General features: G+C 34.5%; 1 protein-coding gene across 2 annotated transcripts in view; it reads right to left on the reverse strand.

The window, feature by feature from the left end:
• The window catches only part of CEP85L (centrosomal protein 85 like), a 164671-nt gene that overhangs the window by 42441 nt on the left and 102230 nt on the right, over positions 1 to 20000 (reverse strand). For both annotated transcript variants that reach the window (XM_041742672.1, XM_041742671.1), the window contains one exon: positions 15982 to 16099. In XM_041742672.1, coding sequence (XP_041598606.1) covers positions 15982 to 16099 — 118 coding nt within the window. The remainder of the gene's footprint in view (positions 1 to 15981; positions 16100 to 20000) is intronic.

Here is a 20000-nt window from a genome sequence, read left to right on the forward strand (position 1 = left end):
TCCATGCTCAGTGGGGAGTCGGCTTGAAGATTTTCTCTCTTTGCCCCTCCCCACAGTGGCACACATGTGCATGCTCTCTCTCTCTCTAAAATAAATAAATCTTGGAGCACCTGAGTAGTTCAGTCAGTTAAGCATCTGCCTTCAGGTCACGTCATGATCCTAGAGTTCCAGGATGCATTGGGCCCTCTGCCCCTTACCCCACTCGTGCTCTAACAAATAAATAAAACATTTAATAAATAAAAATAAATAAATCTTTAAAAAATTATTCTAACCTATTTAGCTGAACAAAAAGAAGAGCTGAGGAGCATAGGGAACAAAATGAAGGAAGTCTACATGTAGAATTGAGAGAATTTAAAGAATTTTTTTTTTTTTTTTAAAGAGACAAGAAATGTTAGATAACCAAGGTTTGAGATTTTGTCAAGTAACAGGGAAGATCACATTCTGAGCTGAGGTTAAGGAGATCATATAGGAGAACAGGTGTACTTAATTACAAGTAGAACCTATTGATATTAAGATGCTAGTTGAACACCCAAAAAGAGATGAACATCAGACAGAGAGGAAGATGGCCAAGCTAGACTAGGAAACTAAACAAAAACAAACAAACAAACAAACAAAAAAGGACTATAGTATGTAATGAGCTCAGAAATTTCCACTCCATCTATCAATAACAAGTAAATAAGATGAACTGACAGATATTCTTAGATCTGTCAGAAGTAAGGTCACAGAATATAATGCTACCCCAGAATTAGAGAAACAGGTGAATAGGGAAAGGCACACTTACCAGAGCAGAATCCTCCTTGCAACTAATGCTGAAGTAGGAAAATCAGAACTGAAATTGACGAACCACTGGAGGCTCAGAGTGGATAAGTCTGAAAGTCAAAAATTCTAAGGAGACCCAGTCATAGGGGACACCTGACCTGTTTGGTTTTACTTCCAGGAGCTCTATCAGGTCCTCACAGTGAATATCAGGGAAAATCTCTTCAATGTTTCCAACAGAAAGAGGAGAAAAGGAACCATCTTGAAATACACCAGGACGCTATGTTCTTAACAAAACCTGCCTTCAGGAGAAACTAACTAGAAACTAATCTACCCAGAAGGTTATCTAGAAGGGAGCTAACCTACCTAAAAGAAAACACTCAATTCCAGTTGCCTTGACTATCCTGCCCCACCTAAGGGTGGGAAAGGAAAAAACCCCAGAAGCACCAGTGAACTTCACAGTCCAGGTGTACTAAAGGGCTCATTAAAATACTAAGACCCAATCATAGGACTAGAGAGTACTTCTCCTTCCTCTATACAAGACATATTAAAAGGTAAAATCATGGTCTGGAGAGATTGAACAAGCAGGAGAACCAGAGTTAGATATGACAGGAATGCCAGGATTATCAGACCAGAATTTTTTTTTTAAACTATGACTAATAAAGGACATTAATGCTAAGATAAACAGCAAACAAGAAAAGACAGAGAATGTGACCACAGAAGTGGATATTCTTAGAAAGAAATAAAAAATTTTAGACACCAAAAATACTGGAAGAGAAATAAATGTCTTTAAGGGGTGGCTGGGTGGCTCAGTTGGTAGATCTCACTCTTTCAAGTAAATAAATAAAAGAATGTCTTTGATAGGCTAATTAGTTGACTGGACACAGATAAGGAAACAATCTGAGCTTGAGGATATGATAAGAAACTTCTGAAACTAAAAGACAAAGAGAAAAAAAGACTAGAAAAAATAAAACAGAATATCCAAGAACTGTGAGATAACTACAAAAGGTGTAACATTACCAGAAGAAAAAATGAAAGCAGTATTTGAAATAATGACTGAGAATTTTCCCCAAACTGTCAGATACCACACGTCAAATCCAGGTATGATTTTACTCATACGTGGAACTTAAGAAACAAAACAGATGAACGTGTGGGAAGAAAAAAAAATAGAGAAGGAGAGAGGAGGCGGCAAACCCTAAGAGACCTTTAACAATAGAGAACAAACTGAGGGTTGATGGAGGGAGGTGGACGGCAGATGGGCTAGAGGGCACTTGTTACAATAAGCACTGGGTGTTATTATATAAGTGATGCATCACTAAATTCTACTCCTGAAGCCAGTATTACATTAGATGTTTAACTGGAATTTAAATAAAAGTCTGAAATAAGAAAAGGTAAGTGGAGTAATTATATTAATTTTAGGAAAACCAGACTTTAGAGCAAGGAAAGTTGTAAGGAATCAAAATGAGTATTACATGAAAGGGTCAATACTCCAAGAAGACTTAATATGTATGTGTCCGACAATAGAGCAGCAAAATATGTGAGGTAAAAAGTGAGAACTGAAAGGAAAAACAGATAAATCTATTAAAACAGCTGGAGACTCCACCAACCCTCTATCAGAAATGAACAGATCCATCAAGCAGAAAATTAGCAAGCACACAGCTGAACTCAAAAACATCCCCACTCAATTGATTGGATGTAATTGACATGTATAGACTACTTCAGATTACACATTCTTCTCAAGCTCACATCGAACATTAACCAAAACAGACCACATTTGGGGTGATAAAATATGCCTTAACAAATTGAAGAGAGATTGTACAATGTATGTTCCCTCAAACCAAAATGGAATTAAACTAGAAACCAACAGAAAGTTAGCTAGCTATAAAATCCCAAAATGTTTGGAGATTAAACAACACATTACAAAATAATACATGGTTCAAAGAAGAAATCTCAAAAGAAATTTTAAAATATTTTGTACTAAATGGAAATGAAAATACAGATTATCTAAAATTTGTGGGATGCAGTGAAAGCAATGCTTAGAGGGAAATTCATACCACCAAGTGCATATATTAGAAAAAAAAAAAGAAAGATTTAAAATGAATTATCTAAGCTTCCACCTTAGGAGAAACTAGGATATATAAAAAGAGTTATTCATAATGACCAACTAAAAATTTATTCCTGCAATTCAGGCAGGTTTGATATTCAAAAATCAATTAATGTAATCCATCAAATCAATAGGTTACTAAGGAAAAATCATATGATCACGAATAAATGCAGAAAATAATGACAAAATTCAACAGTTATTCATGATAAAAACTCTGAACAAACTTGGAATAGAGGCAAACTTACTCAATAAAAAAACATCTATAAAAATCCCACAGCTAACACCAGAATTAATGATAAAAAATGTGAGGTGTTCCCGCTAATATCAGGAACAAAGCAAGAATGTTCCCCTCCCACCACTGTACTAGAAGTCCTAGAGAATGTAATAACAAGAGAAGGAAATGAAATGTATGCCAGGAAGAAAGAAATGTATGCCATGATCACCTATACAGAAAATCCCTAAAACAGACCAAAACCGAAACAAAATCCCTCCCAAAGCCCTTCCTGAAACTAATAAGCAATTACAGCAAGATTTCAAGAGGCCCTCCAAAAAATGATGTATAAATATAACAAAATATATACAAGATCTATATAAAGAAAGTTATATGACTCTTATCAAAGACATCAAAGAAGAATGAAATAAAGAGATACTCCATGTTCCTAGATTGACTCAATAAGGTCAAGATGTTAGGTTCTTCCTAGCTTAATCTATAGATTCAATGCAATCTCAGGCAACATCCCAGCAAGTTATTTTGTGGATAGCAACAAACTGATTATCTAAAATTTCTATGGAAAAACAAAAGACCCAGGATAGCCAACATAATACTGAAAGACAAAACCAAAGATGGAGTACTGAACTACCTGACTTCAATATTCACAATAAAGCTATAGCAATCTAGAACGTGTGACACTGAGGAAAGCCCAGACAAACAGGTCAATGGAACAGAATAGAAAACCCAGAAACAGATCCAGATAAATACAGTCAACTGCTTTTTGACAAAGGAACAAAGGCAGTACAATGGAGTAAAGAAAGTCTTTTCAACAAATGATGCTGTAACAATGGGACATCCACAAGCAAGAAAATGGTTTTCCACTCTTCAAAATGGAAGAAAGACCTAAATGTAAAATACAAAAATATAAAACCCCTAGAAGATAACATATGAAAAAACCTAGATGACTTTGAAAATGGCAATGACTTTTAGATACACTACCAAAGATAATTCATAAAAGAAACAAACACGCTGGATTTCATTAAAAATTTCTGCTTTGCAAAAGGCGTTATAAGAAAATGAGAAGATAGGTCACATATTGGTAGAAACTATTTGCAAAAGACACGTCTGATAAAGGATTTGTATCCAAATTATACAAAACAAACAAACAAAAAACCTCCTAAAACTCAAAAAATAACATAATTAAAAATGCGGAAAAGACCTCAACAGACAGACACCTCACTGAAGAAAAGTATACAGATGGCAAATAAATATATGAAAAGATGTTAAACATCAAATGTCTTCAGGGAATTGCAAATTAAAATGAGTCACCTACCCCCACACATCTGTCAGAATGGTCCAAATCCAAAACACTGACAATACCAAATGATGGCGAAGACATGGAACAACAGAAACTTCCATTCATTGCAGGTGGGAATGTAATGTAATACGTTATTTTGAAAGACAGTTACAGTTACTTAAAAACTAACATATTCTTACCATATGATCGAACAATTGTGTTCCTTGGTATTTACCCAAATGAACAGAATGCATTCTACACAAAACACTTCACATGGAGGTTTATAGCAGCTTTTTTCATATTTGCCAAAACCTGAAAGTAACTAAAAACTTCCTTCAGCAGGTGAATGGATAAATAAACTGTGGTACATCCAGATCATGGAACATTATTCAGCCTTAAAAAGACAGAGCTATCAACATGTGAAAGGACATAGAGGAAATTTAAATGTGTATTAAAAAGTGAATGAAGCCATCATAAAGGCCATATACCGTATGGTTCCAACTGTATCATATTCTGGAAGAGGTAGAACTCTGGAGCCAATAAAAAGACTGTTGCCAGGGGCTGAGGGACAGGAGGGAAAGAACAGGCACAGATTTTTAGGGTAGTGAAACTGTTCTGTACGATACTACAATAATGAATATAAGTCATTATACATTTGTCCAAACTCACAGAACTGTAATACCAAGATTGAACCTCAATGTGAACCATGGCCTTTGAGTGATAATGATGTGTCCCTCTAAGTTCAACTGTAACAAAGATTCGCTGATACAGGATGCCAAGAGTGGAGAAGGCTCAGGTGTGTGGCGGCACAGGATATATGAGATTCTCTGTACATTCTGCTCAACTCTGCAGTGAACCTAAAACTACTCTGAAATTTAAAATTAATTTTACAGATTAGTTAATATAGGTGTTTCTATGACAACAACATACACACATTTCTGGAAAACCATTCAAAAGTCAAGCATAAGAAATAGTAGGGCTTAAAAGGAAAAGTAAAAATCAGAATAGTCCACTCAAAGCCTATGCAACTTAAACCAGTAACTGAGGAGAAGAGTTGAGCGTTTTGGGCAGGCAGCCACAGGGAATATTAAACCACATGCACGGACACAGTCAAAATGCTGGAGGGTCTGGTGGGTGTTGAGATGATATAGATAGAACTCTGCAATGCAGGGCCTACCATTCAGGCGGCTAGGAGGCAACGCACTCTGTCATGAACTGAAACCACCAAGGAGGGAGTGCATTTCCCAAGGCAGAACAGTACTCTAACAATATTCTGAAAATGAAGCTTGAAGAGGCTTCTGCTGTCACAGCAGTAGGTGAGCCTAGGCCTTTTCTGCAGCCTGCCAAAGATCCTAATTTAGCTCTCACTATTCTAATTCCCCTTGCCTTGGAAGAACAAAACAAAAACCACATATAAACCAGTGAGACTTGAAAACTATACTGACATCATTCTATCTACCTCTTGTGTATGGGCAAATCTGTACTACAGAAATGTGTTTTACTGCAAGATAAGCTGTAGAACTTCTAGGTGAAATTAAGAGACAGAATGAGAAAGGTCTGAAGCCAGACTGCCTTAAGCCTTTAAATTGCTTTTTCAGCCTCTGAGTGTTGTCCCCCAACAACTGAATCCGTGAAGCCTGTCTTCCCTTCCTGTCTATGACAATGCCACCCCCACCCACCCCTGCCACACTCTTTCACAGGTTGTGCTCTTTTACTGCCTTCTAAAATACTGCTAGTCCCTGTCTTTACTTTCGGGTCCAATTTTCTTCACTCCCTGGAACACCGGATCATGCCCAAGCTTCAACAACCACCCAGGTGGGCTGACAAATCCTAAATCTCTAATCTCTCCCTTAGACCTACCAATGAGTATCAGCCTCATTCTTCACCTCAGTCCCAATTTTACTATATGATATACAAGCTTAACTCATAATTTTTCTCCTCTAAACTAATTCCTGATACAGTCATCTCTATCCTGGTCTCTGACAATATAAGCCAATCAATCTTGCCCATCTGAAACTAGGGAATCATTTCTCTAATCCATTAAAGTCATTAAATCAAGCCCATGCTTGGTCACACAGATGTTTAATATTCTTCCTCTTTTCCTGACCAACATGGATTTAAAATTCAGGTGTTCATTAAAGTTTCATACTACTAAGATAGCCTCCCGACTGTTTTCTGCCTCAATACCTACCTTAAATTTCTGTTATGCCACTGGGGTAACCAAAGTAGGACACTTTAGAGAAATATAGAGGGTGCTATTAATCATTATGGCTAGTATACAGGCATTAACTGAATTATAATCTAAACCTGGGATAAATGGGTCCTTTACTTTATGAGCCTTTGCTATTATTGAGTCCTGCTTACCTCTTTAATCATATCTCTTACCACTACTCTTCTCTCATTTTGCACTTCATCCCAATGGAGTAATTTGTAGTTTTCCAAATGGATTACACCCTCTCTTGCCTTTGGACCTTTTCACATACAATATACTATGCCTCAAGCACTATTACTCCATGTCTTTTGGCTAAATTCTTTCACTTCATCAGGTCCTCAGATCAGATATCCCTTCCTATAGGAAGCTTGAGCCAACCTTGGTTCAAGGTTGATTTATGTGTTCTGAGTATGGATTCCCATAGCACTTTATATATATCTCATTTGGGCACCTCAAACTTGCTGCAACTGTCTCTTGTTTATCTGTCTTCTTCAACAGATTGTATACTCTTTGAAGAAAAAAACCAACTTGACTCACATTTATATTACTGGCATCTACATGGTGTCTTATCTATAGTAAACATAAATAATTTTTAAAGAAATGGATAAACAGGTTTTTTACACAATCTCTGAGGGCTTCAAAATCCATCTAAAGAGAAAATCTTGTGACCCTAGCACTTACCGCATTAGATGTTTATGTTTTGTTGAATGACCTCATTTGTAAAGGTGGAACTCATTTATAAAATGCTCTTTAAGACCAAAAAACTTGGTAGTAGAAAAAATAGCCAAAAGAAAAAAATAGAAAAAATGTATATAAATGGAAGGAAAAAAGAAAAAAATGGAAAGACAACAAGAAATGATGCATCAATGAAGCTTAATTAAAACAAATATCAATTGGTTGGTCTTTACAAAGTTCCCACCTATATTAAAAGAAGGCATCTCTCTCTTCTTCAGTTTTTAACAAAAGGGAAAAGGTTTCTTTATATTCTGGTCCCCCAGCCCCACTGAGAGGCCTGTTAACCACAGGTTGAAATTTTGGTATAAGGCATTGTAAATAACAAGTCTCTCTTCAATTTCAGTAATTGTACTACTAAAAAAAATCTAAGAAGTGTGAATTTTAGGATAAAGACTATTTCTCATTTTCTACCTATGAGATTTACTGATCTTTTTCAGGACATGTTGACTATAAGGCTGTTCAAAGTTTTTAATAGGCAAGTAGAGTTATTTCTCAAGAGTATGTTTTGCATCTATAAATTCATAAAAGAATGCTATTTTATTTCAAAAATTTACTTTACTTAACTTTGAATATATAGAATATGAAAAGTATACTTTCCTTTTTGTTTAATGTGCTATGGAATTAGAATGAATGGGGCTATGGGCCCCAAATGTGCATATATAAAATGCTGTGTATAAAAAATAACATTATTCATACATCCAATTCAAGAATTCCTTTGTTATTCTTCATAGGAATTGAAGAAACAACTCTAAAATTTGTGGGGAATAACAGAAGACCCCAAATAGCCAAAGAAATCCTGAGAAAAAAAGGAAAAAAATCAAAGGGGAATCATGCTTCTGGATTTCCAACTATACTAAAAAGCCATGGTAATAAAAACAATACTAGCACCAAAAAAAAAGACACATCAACCAATGAAATGGAGCATAGAGCCCAGAATTACATCCTGGCATATACAGTCAACATATTTGACAGGGAAGCCAAGAATACCCAAAGAGGAAAGGAAGTCTCTTTGACAAATGTGCTGGGTTAACTGCAGAAACACATGCAGAACAATGAAACTGAATCCCTATCTCACACCACTCATAAAAATTAACTTGAAATGTATTTAAGACTTAAAAGATCTAATACCACAAAACTCCTAGAATGAAACATAGAGAGAAAATTCATCAACATTGGTCTCAGCAATGACTTGTTTTTTGGACGTGACACCAAATCACAACAAAAGCAAAATATCAAAAAATGGAAGTACATCAAACTCAAATACTTCTGCACAGAAGATCTGATAATTAACAAAATGAAATGAAATGAAAATAATAAAAAAAATATTTCAGGGGGATGGCTGGGTGACACATAAGCATCTGCCTTCTGCTCAGGTCATGATCCCAGGAACCTGGGATGAAGCCCTGCATTGTGCTTCTAGCTCAGCAAGGAAATCTGCTTCTCCCTTTACTCCTCCCCCACTGCTTGTGATCTCTCACTCTCTCCAATAAATAAAATCTTAAAAAATTCAGGAAACCATATATCAAAAAAGGATTAATATCCAAAATATATAAAGGACTCAATAATTAGAAATAAACAATCCAATCAAAAAATGGGCAAATGAACTAAACAGGCATTTTTCCCAAAGAGAACATCAAAATGGCCAACAGACACATGGGAAAATGTTCCACATCATTAGTCAGAAAAATGCAAACCAAAACCACAATGAGCTACCCTGTCACACCAGTCAGAATAACTGTCATCAAGAAGAAATAACAGATGCTGGCAAGGATGTGGTGAAAAATGAACCCTTACACAGCACTGGTGGGAATATAAAGTGGTCCAGCCACTATGGACCAATAAAATAGATCTATATTTATTCCAGCAATTCTATTTCTAGGTAAAATCCCCAAGGAAATGCAAACAGGATTTTGACAATATGTATACCCTCCCACGTCTATCACAGCATTATTCATAATAGATAGCTAAAAGACGGAAACAACCCGTAGGCCCATCAGTGGATAAAAAAGATAGGGTATATATGCACAGTGGAATATTATCCAGCCATGAGAAAGGCAGATATCCTACCATTTGTGATGACATGAATGGACCTTAAGTACATTATGTTAAGCAATATAAGTCAGACAGAGAAAGAGAAGTACCATATGGTATCACTTATAATGTAAGGACCTAAAAAAAGTCAAACCTGTAAAAAGCAGGAAGTAAAACAGTGGTTAACAAAAAATGGGAGGTGGGGAGGTGGAGATTAGAGTGATAGTGTATAAGGGTACAAACTTGTAAGTAGTAGTAAATAAGCCATACACATTTAATGCACAGTATAATGAATATGGACAATAACATACTCTGTAACTATCTAATGCAATAGCTATATTAACATATAATGTGTTAAAAGTACCATGCTGTACACCTTAAATTTACACATTACATGTCAAATTTATTCAATTAAGAAAAGCACTATTCACACACCAGAAAATTTTTCATTTGTTAGTATTTTGTTTTATCTCTTGTTTCTTTTAAACACTTGCCATTTTTCAGCTCTCTGTATCTATCTACTGAAAAGTAGTTCATCCCATATATTTATGATATCCATTTAATACTTAGGATTTTCCTTGTATTCCCTTTTATTAATTGGCCTTATCTTTTGAATTCTAATATCTTGACAATATTTTAACTCCTCCACATAAATTAAAATTCTTCTAATATTTTCTACAGTCTCCTTTTCCATATCCCTCCAGCTATTTCTATATGTCCTTGTAGACTGACTTGGAGAGCCCTCTACTGGCCTAATTCTGTGTCAAAAAACATTTTCTTCAGCTTTCAAATACATATTAAGATACATACACTTCTGGTGATGTAATAATTGTATAATTCAAGCTAACCCTTTATTCAGAAAAAAACAGTTTAAATAGAGAAACTGCATGGTTCTATAAAACTGTTATAAAAGCAAATTATACTACTTACATAGTACAGAAATACCACTTTTAAATAACTGTACACTATTGTACCATAGAGCCTTACTATCATGGAATAGAACAGATGAGACTACATTATAATGAGATATCCTGATGTATTAATGAGTAAAGTAAGCAAGCTACAATCTCTGTTAAATGCTTCTGCCTCAAGTAAGTCTGAAAATTAGTTGAGTCTTCAATATTTCCTAAATTTAATATACCAATTCCTTTAATATATAAAAAGAAGTTTGGAAATACAATGGAGGAAAAAAATTCCAATTACAATGATTTTTTTAATTCCAGAAATAAAAAAATTCCATAAATAAAGTATATACCTCCATGAAGTTATTAGTCCTCACTTTTGATTCCAATAAAATGCCAAGAGCTTTTAATGTTTTGGAAATAAACATTTAGCCAAATATAAAGTCTATATAGAAAAACATATAAAGAAAATTTAAGAAAAATTCTTAGAAAGAATAATAACGGGGAAAGTCACCCTTCCAGCCATATAAATTTTGTTATAAGACCTCCTATACCCTATATGTCTGTGTTCCCATTAGCTGTACTCCCAGTGGCAAAAACAACCCCATTCACATTTCTATTTCTTGCATCTAGACATTGCCTTACCCATACTGAACAAAAATTTTGAAGGAATGAGTAAAAAACATGTTTACCTTTATGGTCTCTCCATTTATATAGTTTGAGATCCATGAAGGTAGGAATTATTATTCACCTTCACGACCTCATAATTTAACACAGTGGATGTTTATTAAGTAGTCTCTTAACTGGGTCCATTAGTGAAGATAGGACTTATTTATAAAACATTCATTAGGATTAGAAGAACTTCATAGTAGAAAATAATGGATATAGGAAAAAAAATAGAATTACACAAATAGAAAATATTATGACAAATTCAGAAAATGTATTTTCAAATCAAATTATAGACAAAAAGCTAATTTCTTTCATGTGTGAGGGCTTATAAAATCAATAAGCAAAAAACAAAAGTATCAATATGAAATGACATTTCACAAAAAAGAAATATGAATGGGACTTAAATATATAAAAAGAAATTCAACATCACTCAAAAGAAAAACATATTAAAACCATAGGAAGAAAACAAGAAAGTTCTCAAATCAATAGCCTAACTTTGCAACCTAAGGGCTGGAAAGAGAATAAATAAAACCTAATTATCAGAAGGAATGAAATAATAAAGATTCAAACAGAGATAAATGAAATAGAGAATATAAAAACAATGGAGAAAATAAAACCAAAATTTGGTTCTCTGAAAAAAAACAAGATCAACAAAACTTTACCTAGATGGACTAAGGGAAACGGCTCTACTTACTAAAATCAGAAATGAAAATAATGGCATTAACTATCAATTCTACAGAAATAAAAAAGATTATAACAGTACTGTGAACAATTAACTGTATGCCAACAAACTGGATAAACCATATGCAATGGACAAATTCCTAAAAACATAAAACCTAACAAGACTAAATCATGAAGAAACAAAATCTGAGCAGACCTATCTATCAAGAGATTGAATCAGTAATCAAAGATCCCCCCCAAAAAGCTCTAGTCCTGCACCTGATGGCTTCACTGCTGAATTCTATCAAACATGTAACAAAGAACACCAATCTCTTTCAAACACTGAAAGAGAAGAAACTACACTTCCTAAGTCATTCTGTGAAGCTAGCATTATTCTGACACCAAAGCCAGACAAAGACACTAACTACAGACCAATTATCTTTGATGCAAAAATCCTCAACACAATATTAACAAACTGAATTCAGCAGTATATTAAAAGCATTATAATCTATGACCAAGTAGGATTTATTCCTGGAATGCAAGCATAGTTCAACATGTGAAAACTGATCAATGTAATATACATTAGCAGAATAAAGGAAAAAAATTCACACTCATCTCAATTGATGCTGAAAAGGCATATGACAGAATTTAACATTCTTTTGTGATTAAAACACAAATAACTAGGAACAGAAAGCAAACACCACAATGAAATAAAACTATACAGAAAAAAACCCACAGCAAATATTATACTCAATGGTAAAAGACTGAAAGCTTTTCCTCTAAGATCAGAAACTAGGCAAAGATTCTCATTTTCACTACTTCTATTCAACAGAATACCGAAAGTTATAGCCAGAGCAAATAGGCAAGGAAGAGAAATACAAGCAATCTAAATTGGAAACGAAGACATGAAACCATCTCTGTTCATATGACACAATCTTATATGTAAAAAAATCCTAAAAATTCCACAAAAAGCCTGTTAGAGCTATTAAATGAATTCAACAAAGTATTAGTATACAAAGTCAACACACAAAAATTTGTTGCATTTCTATGCACTCAATGAACAACCTGAAAAGGAAATTATGAAAACAATCCTATTTAACAACAGTACAAAAAGAGTAAAATACTAGGAATTAACCAAGGAGGTAAAAGGCTTGTGTAATAACTACTAAACACTGCTGAAAGAAAACTGAAGACATAAATTAAAAGAACCACATCCCATGTTAATGGATTGGAAAGTTTAATATTGTTAGGATGTTAATACTATTCAAAGTGATCTACAGGTTCAATGCAATCCCTATCAAAATCACATTTTTTTTTCAGAAAGTGAAAAACCCTAAATTTCAAAAACGCTAAAACTCTAAAATTCATATAGAATCTCAAAGGACCACAAATAACTTACACAATCTTTTTTTTTTTTTTAATTTATTTATGATAGTCACACACAGAGAGAGAGAGGGGCAGAGACATAGGCAGAGGGAGAAGCAGGCTCCATGCACCGGGACCTCGACGAGGGATTCGATCCTGGGTCTCCAGGATCGCACCCTGGGCCAAAGGCAGGCGCCAAATCGCTGCGCCACCCAGGGACCCCTACACAATCTTAAAGAACAAAACTGGGGGACTCACACTTTTGGATTTCAAAACTTAATATAAAAGCCACAGTAATCAAAACAGTGTGGTACTAGATAACAAAAGACATATATATGTAAAAATCATATGATTTTTACCAGGTGCCAAGACCATTCAGTGTGGAAGTCTTTTCAACAAATGATGCTGGGAAAACAGGATAATCCACATCAAAAGAATGATGCTGAATCCTTATCTGATAACATATGCAGCAATTAATTCAAAACAGATCAAAGACCTGAACATAAGACCTAAAACCATAAAACTCCTAGAAGAAAACATGTGGCAAAAGCTTCATGACAATGAATTTGGCAATGAGTTCTTGGATACTGACACCAAAGGCACAGGCAATAAAAGAGTAAACAAACGACTTGAAAAATTAAAAATTTTGTATGTGAAAAAATGACACCACCAACAGAGAAAATAGTCAATAAACAGAATAGGAAAAAATATTTGCAAATCATATATTTGATAAAGGGTTAATATCTAGAATACATAAGAAAGCTTTAAAAACTCAATAATGACAAAAACAAACCAATTCAAAAATGGGCAAAAGATGTGAACATTTTCTTAAGAAGATATACAAATAGCCAATAAATCATAAAAGGATGCTCTTATCACTAATCATTAAGGAAATGCAAACCAAAACTACAATGAGATAGATTCCACCTCAAATCCACTGGGGTGGCTACTATCAAAAATCAAAAGTAATAAGGGCTGGTGACAATGTGGAAAAACTAGAACCCTTGTATACTATTTATGGAAATCCAAAATGTTACAGCCACTGTGGAAAAAAGCAGTATGGTGCTTCCTCAAAAAATTAAAAATTCAATTACTATATGATCCAGCAATTCCACTTCTGGATATATACTCTAGAGAATTGAAAGCAGGGTCTGCAGGAGATGTTTATACAACCATATTCAAATAAATATAAAAAGTTCATAGGAGCATTATCCTGCCTTCAGCTCAGGTCATGATCTCAGAGTCCTGAACTGGCCCTGCATTGGGCTCCCCATCCAGCGGGGAGTCTGCTTCTGTTTCTCCCTCTGCCCTTCCCTCCGCTCTTGCTCTCTGTCTCTCAAATAAATAAATAAATATTTGTTTAATGTGGAAGCAAAGTGTCAACAGATGAATGGATAAAACAAAATGTATACACACATAATGGAATATATCAGCCTTAAAAAAGAAGGACATTCTGACACATGCCACAGCGTGGATGAACCTTGAGGAAACTATGCTAAGTGAAATAAGCCAGTCACAAAAAGACAAATACTGTACAATTTTTAAAAAGATTTTATTTATTTATTCATGATAGACATAGAGAGGGAGAGAGAGGCAGAGACACACAGGCAGAGGGAGAAGCAGGCCCCACGCCGGGAGCCCAACGTGGGACTCGATCCCGGGACCCCAGGATCACACCCTGGGCCAAAGGCAGGCACCAAACCACTTGAGCCACCCAGGGATCCCCTGTACATTTTTTTTTAATGTGAGATAATTAGACTAATCAAAATCATAGAGAATAAAAGTACAACAGCAGTTGCCAAGGGGTTGCAGAGGCAAGTGAGGAGTTATCGTTTAATGGACACAAAGTTTTAGTTTTATAAGACATACAGAGGTATGAAAATGGATGGTGGTGACAGTTGCACAATATTATAAATATATTTGACACCATTAAACTACTCAAAAAGAGTTCAGATGAAAAAAATGGTTAAGATGGTAGATTTTATGTTATACATATTTTACAATATTTTTAATTTTTTAAAAAAATCATGGAGAGAACTCCCCCACCCTACCCTATATACAAATCTACCAGAGAAAGGCAAAAATCTTCACAATCCGATAACACAAAAGCAATTTGATAATATCAATAAAAATTACCAACTCATACACCTGTAAATTTCACCTGAGAATTTAACTTACAAAAATATTTGTATATGAGCAAAACAGTGCTCATAGAAGGTTATTCTTCACATTATTTATAGTAGCCCCAAAGTATAAATAACCCAAAGTCTGATTAGTAGGGACAAGATGAATAAATTATGTTATCTCCATAAAATGGGAAATCAATCAGTTATTAAAGCAGAAGAAAGGAGGCTATCTTTGTAAAGATATAGAAATAATCACTGCATTTTAAAGACTGAAGTACAGTTGACACATTACATTAGTTTCAGGGGTACACATAGTGATTCAACAAGTCTGTATGTTATGCTATGCTCACCACCAGCGCAGCTGCCATCCGTCATCACACAACACTAATACAGTACCACTGACTACATTCCCTATCCTGTACCTTTGATCTCCCATGAGTTATTCACTCCGTAAGAGGAGAGCTGGACCTCCCCCTCCCCTTCACCCTTTCTGCCCATTCCCCAGGCATCTATCAGTTTGTTCTCTGTATTGATGAGCCTGTTTCTGCTTTTTGAATCCTTGTATTTTAAATAATTTTATGTACTATAAAGGAAAAAAGCAAGGTGCTGGGTAATGTATGTATTTTGATACATTTTGTGAAGATACGGGAATAAAACACATTTATATCTGCTAGTGATATATACGTCAATTCTGGAAGGATACACTAGAAACTGATAACAGTAATTTCTGTATGTGTGTGGGGATGGGATGTGAACTGGATGTCTGGAAGACAGTTCTTGGACATCTTTTATTTTATATATATATGAATATGAACCATGTGAATGAATTAAAAATGCATCCTAATCTTACAGCTAATTATATAATTAACACGTGCTGTATTAATAAAATAACAACTACAAAAATCTCTCTTACCTGCAAACCAGCCACATAAGAATCTTCACAGTTTACATAATGTCCTAACATGGCATGTTGTGCCCGTAATTCATTATCCCTTATCCTCTCGTGTAGGTGAGTAATTTGTTGCTTCTGCCTGCAAAACATAAATTGAGGTGACATTATAAAGAATATGCTTTACTAAGAGACTGTTAAAAACAGAATTTTAACTATTCTAATAATTTGATGTAAAAGTTAAAAGTATTATCAACTTTGACACTCTTAATAGGGAATTTGTTAAAATCACAGAACCTTGGGCAGCCCAGGTGGCTCAGCAGTTTAGTGCCACCTTCAGTCCAGGGCCTGATCCTGGGACGCGGTATCAAGTCCCATGTCAGGCTCCCGGCATGGAGCCTGCTTCTCTCTCTGCCTGTGTCTCTGCCTCTCTCTACCTCTCTCTCTCTCTCTGTGTCTCTCATGAATAAATAAATAAAATTTTTTTTAAAAAAATTTTTAAATAAAAAAATAAAAATCACAGAAACATGAGTTATATGGAACACAAAATAAGTTTACTCATACTGTTGAGTACTTCTGGCATTTTATAAAATATAATCTTTTTTGTAGATTACTCTTCTTAGGGATCCCTGGGTGGCGCAGCGGTTTAGCGCCTGCCTTTGGCCCGGGGCGTGATCCTGGAGATCCGGGATCAAATCCCACATCGGGCTCCCGGTGCATGGAGCCTGCTTCTCCCTCTGCCTATGTCTCTGCCTCTCTCTCTCTCTCTCTCTCTCTCTCTCTCTCTCTATGACTATCATAAATAAATAAAAATTTAAAAAAAATAAAAAGATTACTCTTCTTAGATAATAACAAAGATGTGTTTTGCTTTCTTTCTTGTTACCTGATATAATAAATGTTATGTCCTCAGTTTGGAATGCCTTTACCTTAAAATCCATTATTTTTATTCATACAAATTCTGTTTAACAGTTAAATATCCACTGACACTCTGAGAATCTCATTGTCATGGATGAAAGGTATTCTCATAAATATTGTTTAGCCCAACTGCTGTTCTATCCTACATCTTCTCAACAAAATCCTAGGTTACACAGTCTACACATAACCATCACCAATGATGGAGAATTTGGTGATAAATTTGGATCCTAGGATAGCTCAGACATTTATTTCACCTTAACAAAACTTCATGTTGGAAACAGATACCATGAAGTTCAAATCTTTGCTCAGCAGCTCACTGCTTACTTTAATCAAGTTACTTTATTTCTGTGTTTATGTATCCTTTCTACAGTTGACTTAAGCAATGTGGGGGTCACAGGCACTGACCTCTAACTCTCAAGTCACTGTGCACAGTCACTCTTAATGGAACAGTGACTTCTGGGAGATGGGCAACAAATGAGGTGAGCTCTATGACTGCCAGAGCTTACTGCTTCAGGTAAAGAGCTCTCTCTGAGCTGAAAAGACAAAGCTGGGATACTAGAAAAACCAAGACAACTTAGGTTCACAGTGCAGTCACCCTGAATATTCCACTGAGTACTAACAAATAAACACATGAGGAAACTACTTAGCATGCATATGTGGGGAGTGGGTGAGAGATACGTGATGGTCAACCAAAAAGATGACCTCATGTAGGATAGAACAGGGACAGTACCTGGGGCTTGTATTGGCCTAGAATCGTGCCTGTTTTCAAATGCTACCGTGGAAAACTTCCTAATTCATAGGGCATGATTTCAGGAATACAAAAATACATGATATCCAAAAAAAGTTAAAATTCATAAAGTCTGGTACTTGATCAAAAATTACTAGTCATGCAAAGAAGTAGGAAAATATAACCTAAGAGGAAAAACCAATAAATTGAAAGTGAACCAGAACTTACACAGATGATAGAATAGACAAAGACACTGTATTGGGTAGTTTAATTATTTTCATATGTTCAAAAATCTAAAACACTGATTATATTAAGACATAGAAAACATACATATTATCCTTAATGGGATTAAAAGCAGGTCACAATATGCAGGAGAAGATTAGGAAATTTGAAGACAGAGCAATAAAAACATGCAATTAGAATCTCTAAAAAAGTGGAAGGAGGGACTGAAGCTTTCAAGCTAGAGAATTTTTTACCCAAGGTAAATTTAAAGCAAAATAAAAACAGTCAGCCTAGAATTCTTCACCCAATGAAAATATCAAAGATAGAAGTGAAACAGATTTTGAAAACTTAAAGGCTGAAAGAATCTATCACAGCAGACTTCAAGTATAAGAAACGATAAAGGAACATCTCCAACCAAAGGAAAACAATATGGAATGAAAACCCGATCTATACAAAAGAAAGAAGAGCACCAAAAATGTTAACTACATGGGCAAATATATTACTGTTCTTACTATGTAAATCTTTAAAAAATTTAACAGATTGTGTAAAGCAAACAAACCAACAAAGGCACAATGTACTGTGGGTTTTATAGTCTTTCTAGAAGTGAAATATATGACAAAATAGCTCACAGACAGGAAGAGGAAACATGGAAGTATATTTTCATAAGATTCTTATGTTGTACATGAAACAGTATAGCACTGCTTCAGGGTAGACCACTGCACTTTAAAGATGTATATTATAAACGCTACAGCAACTACTATAATAACAAACAAAGTGTTATAGCTAATAGCCAACAAAGGATGTAAAGGGAATTATTTTTAAAAAGACTCAACTAATTCAAGAGAAAGAAAGGGGAAACCAAAAACAGATGGGACAATTAGAAAACACATAGCAAGAAGGGAGATTTAAACTCGACCATATCAATAATTACAAAATGTAAATGATCTGAAATAACAATTAAAAAGTGAACACTGTCAGAATGGATAAAGAGAAAGATTCAACTATATGCTACTGACCGAAAAAACACACTTTAAATATGATGACATAGTTCTGCAAATCTTAATTCTAAAATCATTTGGGTCTAAAACTGTAATTGCTGACTATATTTCTTCTTTTGTTAAGCAAAATTGACATGTAATACCATGCTAGTTTCAGGTGTATAACAATGACTGTGTATAACATACTGATGTGTATATATTGTGGAATGATCGCCTCAATAAGTCTAGTTAACGCCATCTGATTACATTTCTTGAACACTATTGGTTTATGTAAGTTTTCTATTTCTTTTTTGAGTCAATTGGTATTCTTTTAAAATTCATTTTCTTTTATGTTTTCATATTTATTGATACTAGTTTATGACAATGATTTAAACTTTCTCTATATAATTATATTACTTTTTACTCCTAATATTTTGAGTCTTTCTCTTTTTCCCTTAATTAGGAGAACTAGCAATTTATCCATTTGATTAATTTCTGCTCTTACTTTTAGTATTTCCTTTGTTCTCTTTCATGTTTAACTATTCCTTTAACTGGTCTTCTTAATTTAAACATTTAAGTCACTGTCCTTCCTACTTTCCTTCACTTCTCTTAATAAAAGAAGAAAAAGACATGAGAAATAGTGATAGAATCTAACATATTATATTAGCAGTCCTAGCAGAAACAGAAAGAAATAAAATATTTGAAGAGATGAAGACCAAGAATTTTCCAAGATTGATGAAAAACATGAAACTGGAATCAAGAACTACTTCAATCTCCAAGAATACCAAATATGATGAAAACCACAATAGGCACGTTATAGTAAAACTGCTGAGAACAAATGGAAAAAATGATTAAATCCAAAAAAAATAATAAAGAGTGCATTCAATCTGTCAGTAATAAGACTTGTGGGATGACTTCTTAAGAGAAACCAGAGACAATGGAATAATATCTTGAAAGTGCTGAAAGAAAATAACTGCCAATCAGGAATTATATATCAGCCAAAAATATCTTCTACCAACAAAGGTGATATTCACAGTAGACAAGAGATGAAAACAATCTAAATGTTTATCTACAGATAAATGGATAAAGATATATGACACATAGACACACACAAACAATGGACTATTACTTAGTCTAAAAAAAAACAGAAGAAAATTCTATCATATGCGACCACATGGATGAACCCTAAAGACATTACACTA

The sequence above is a fragment of the Vulpes lagopus genome, chromosome 2 (genome assembly GCF_018345385.1).
Source record: "Vulpes lagopus strain Blue_001 chromosome 2, ASM1834538v1, whole genome shotgun sequence".
In the NCBI taxonomy this organism is placed as follows: Eukaryota; Metazoa; Chordata; class Mammalia; order Carnivora; family Canidae; genus Vulpes; species Vulpes lagopus.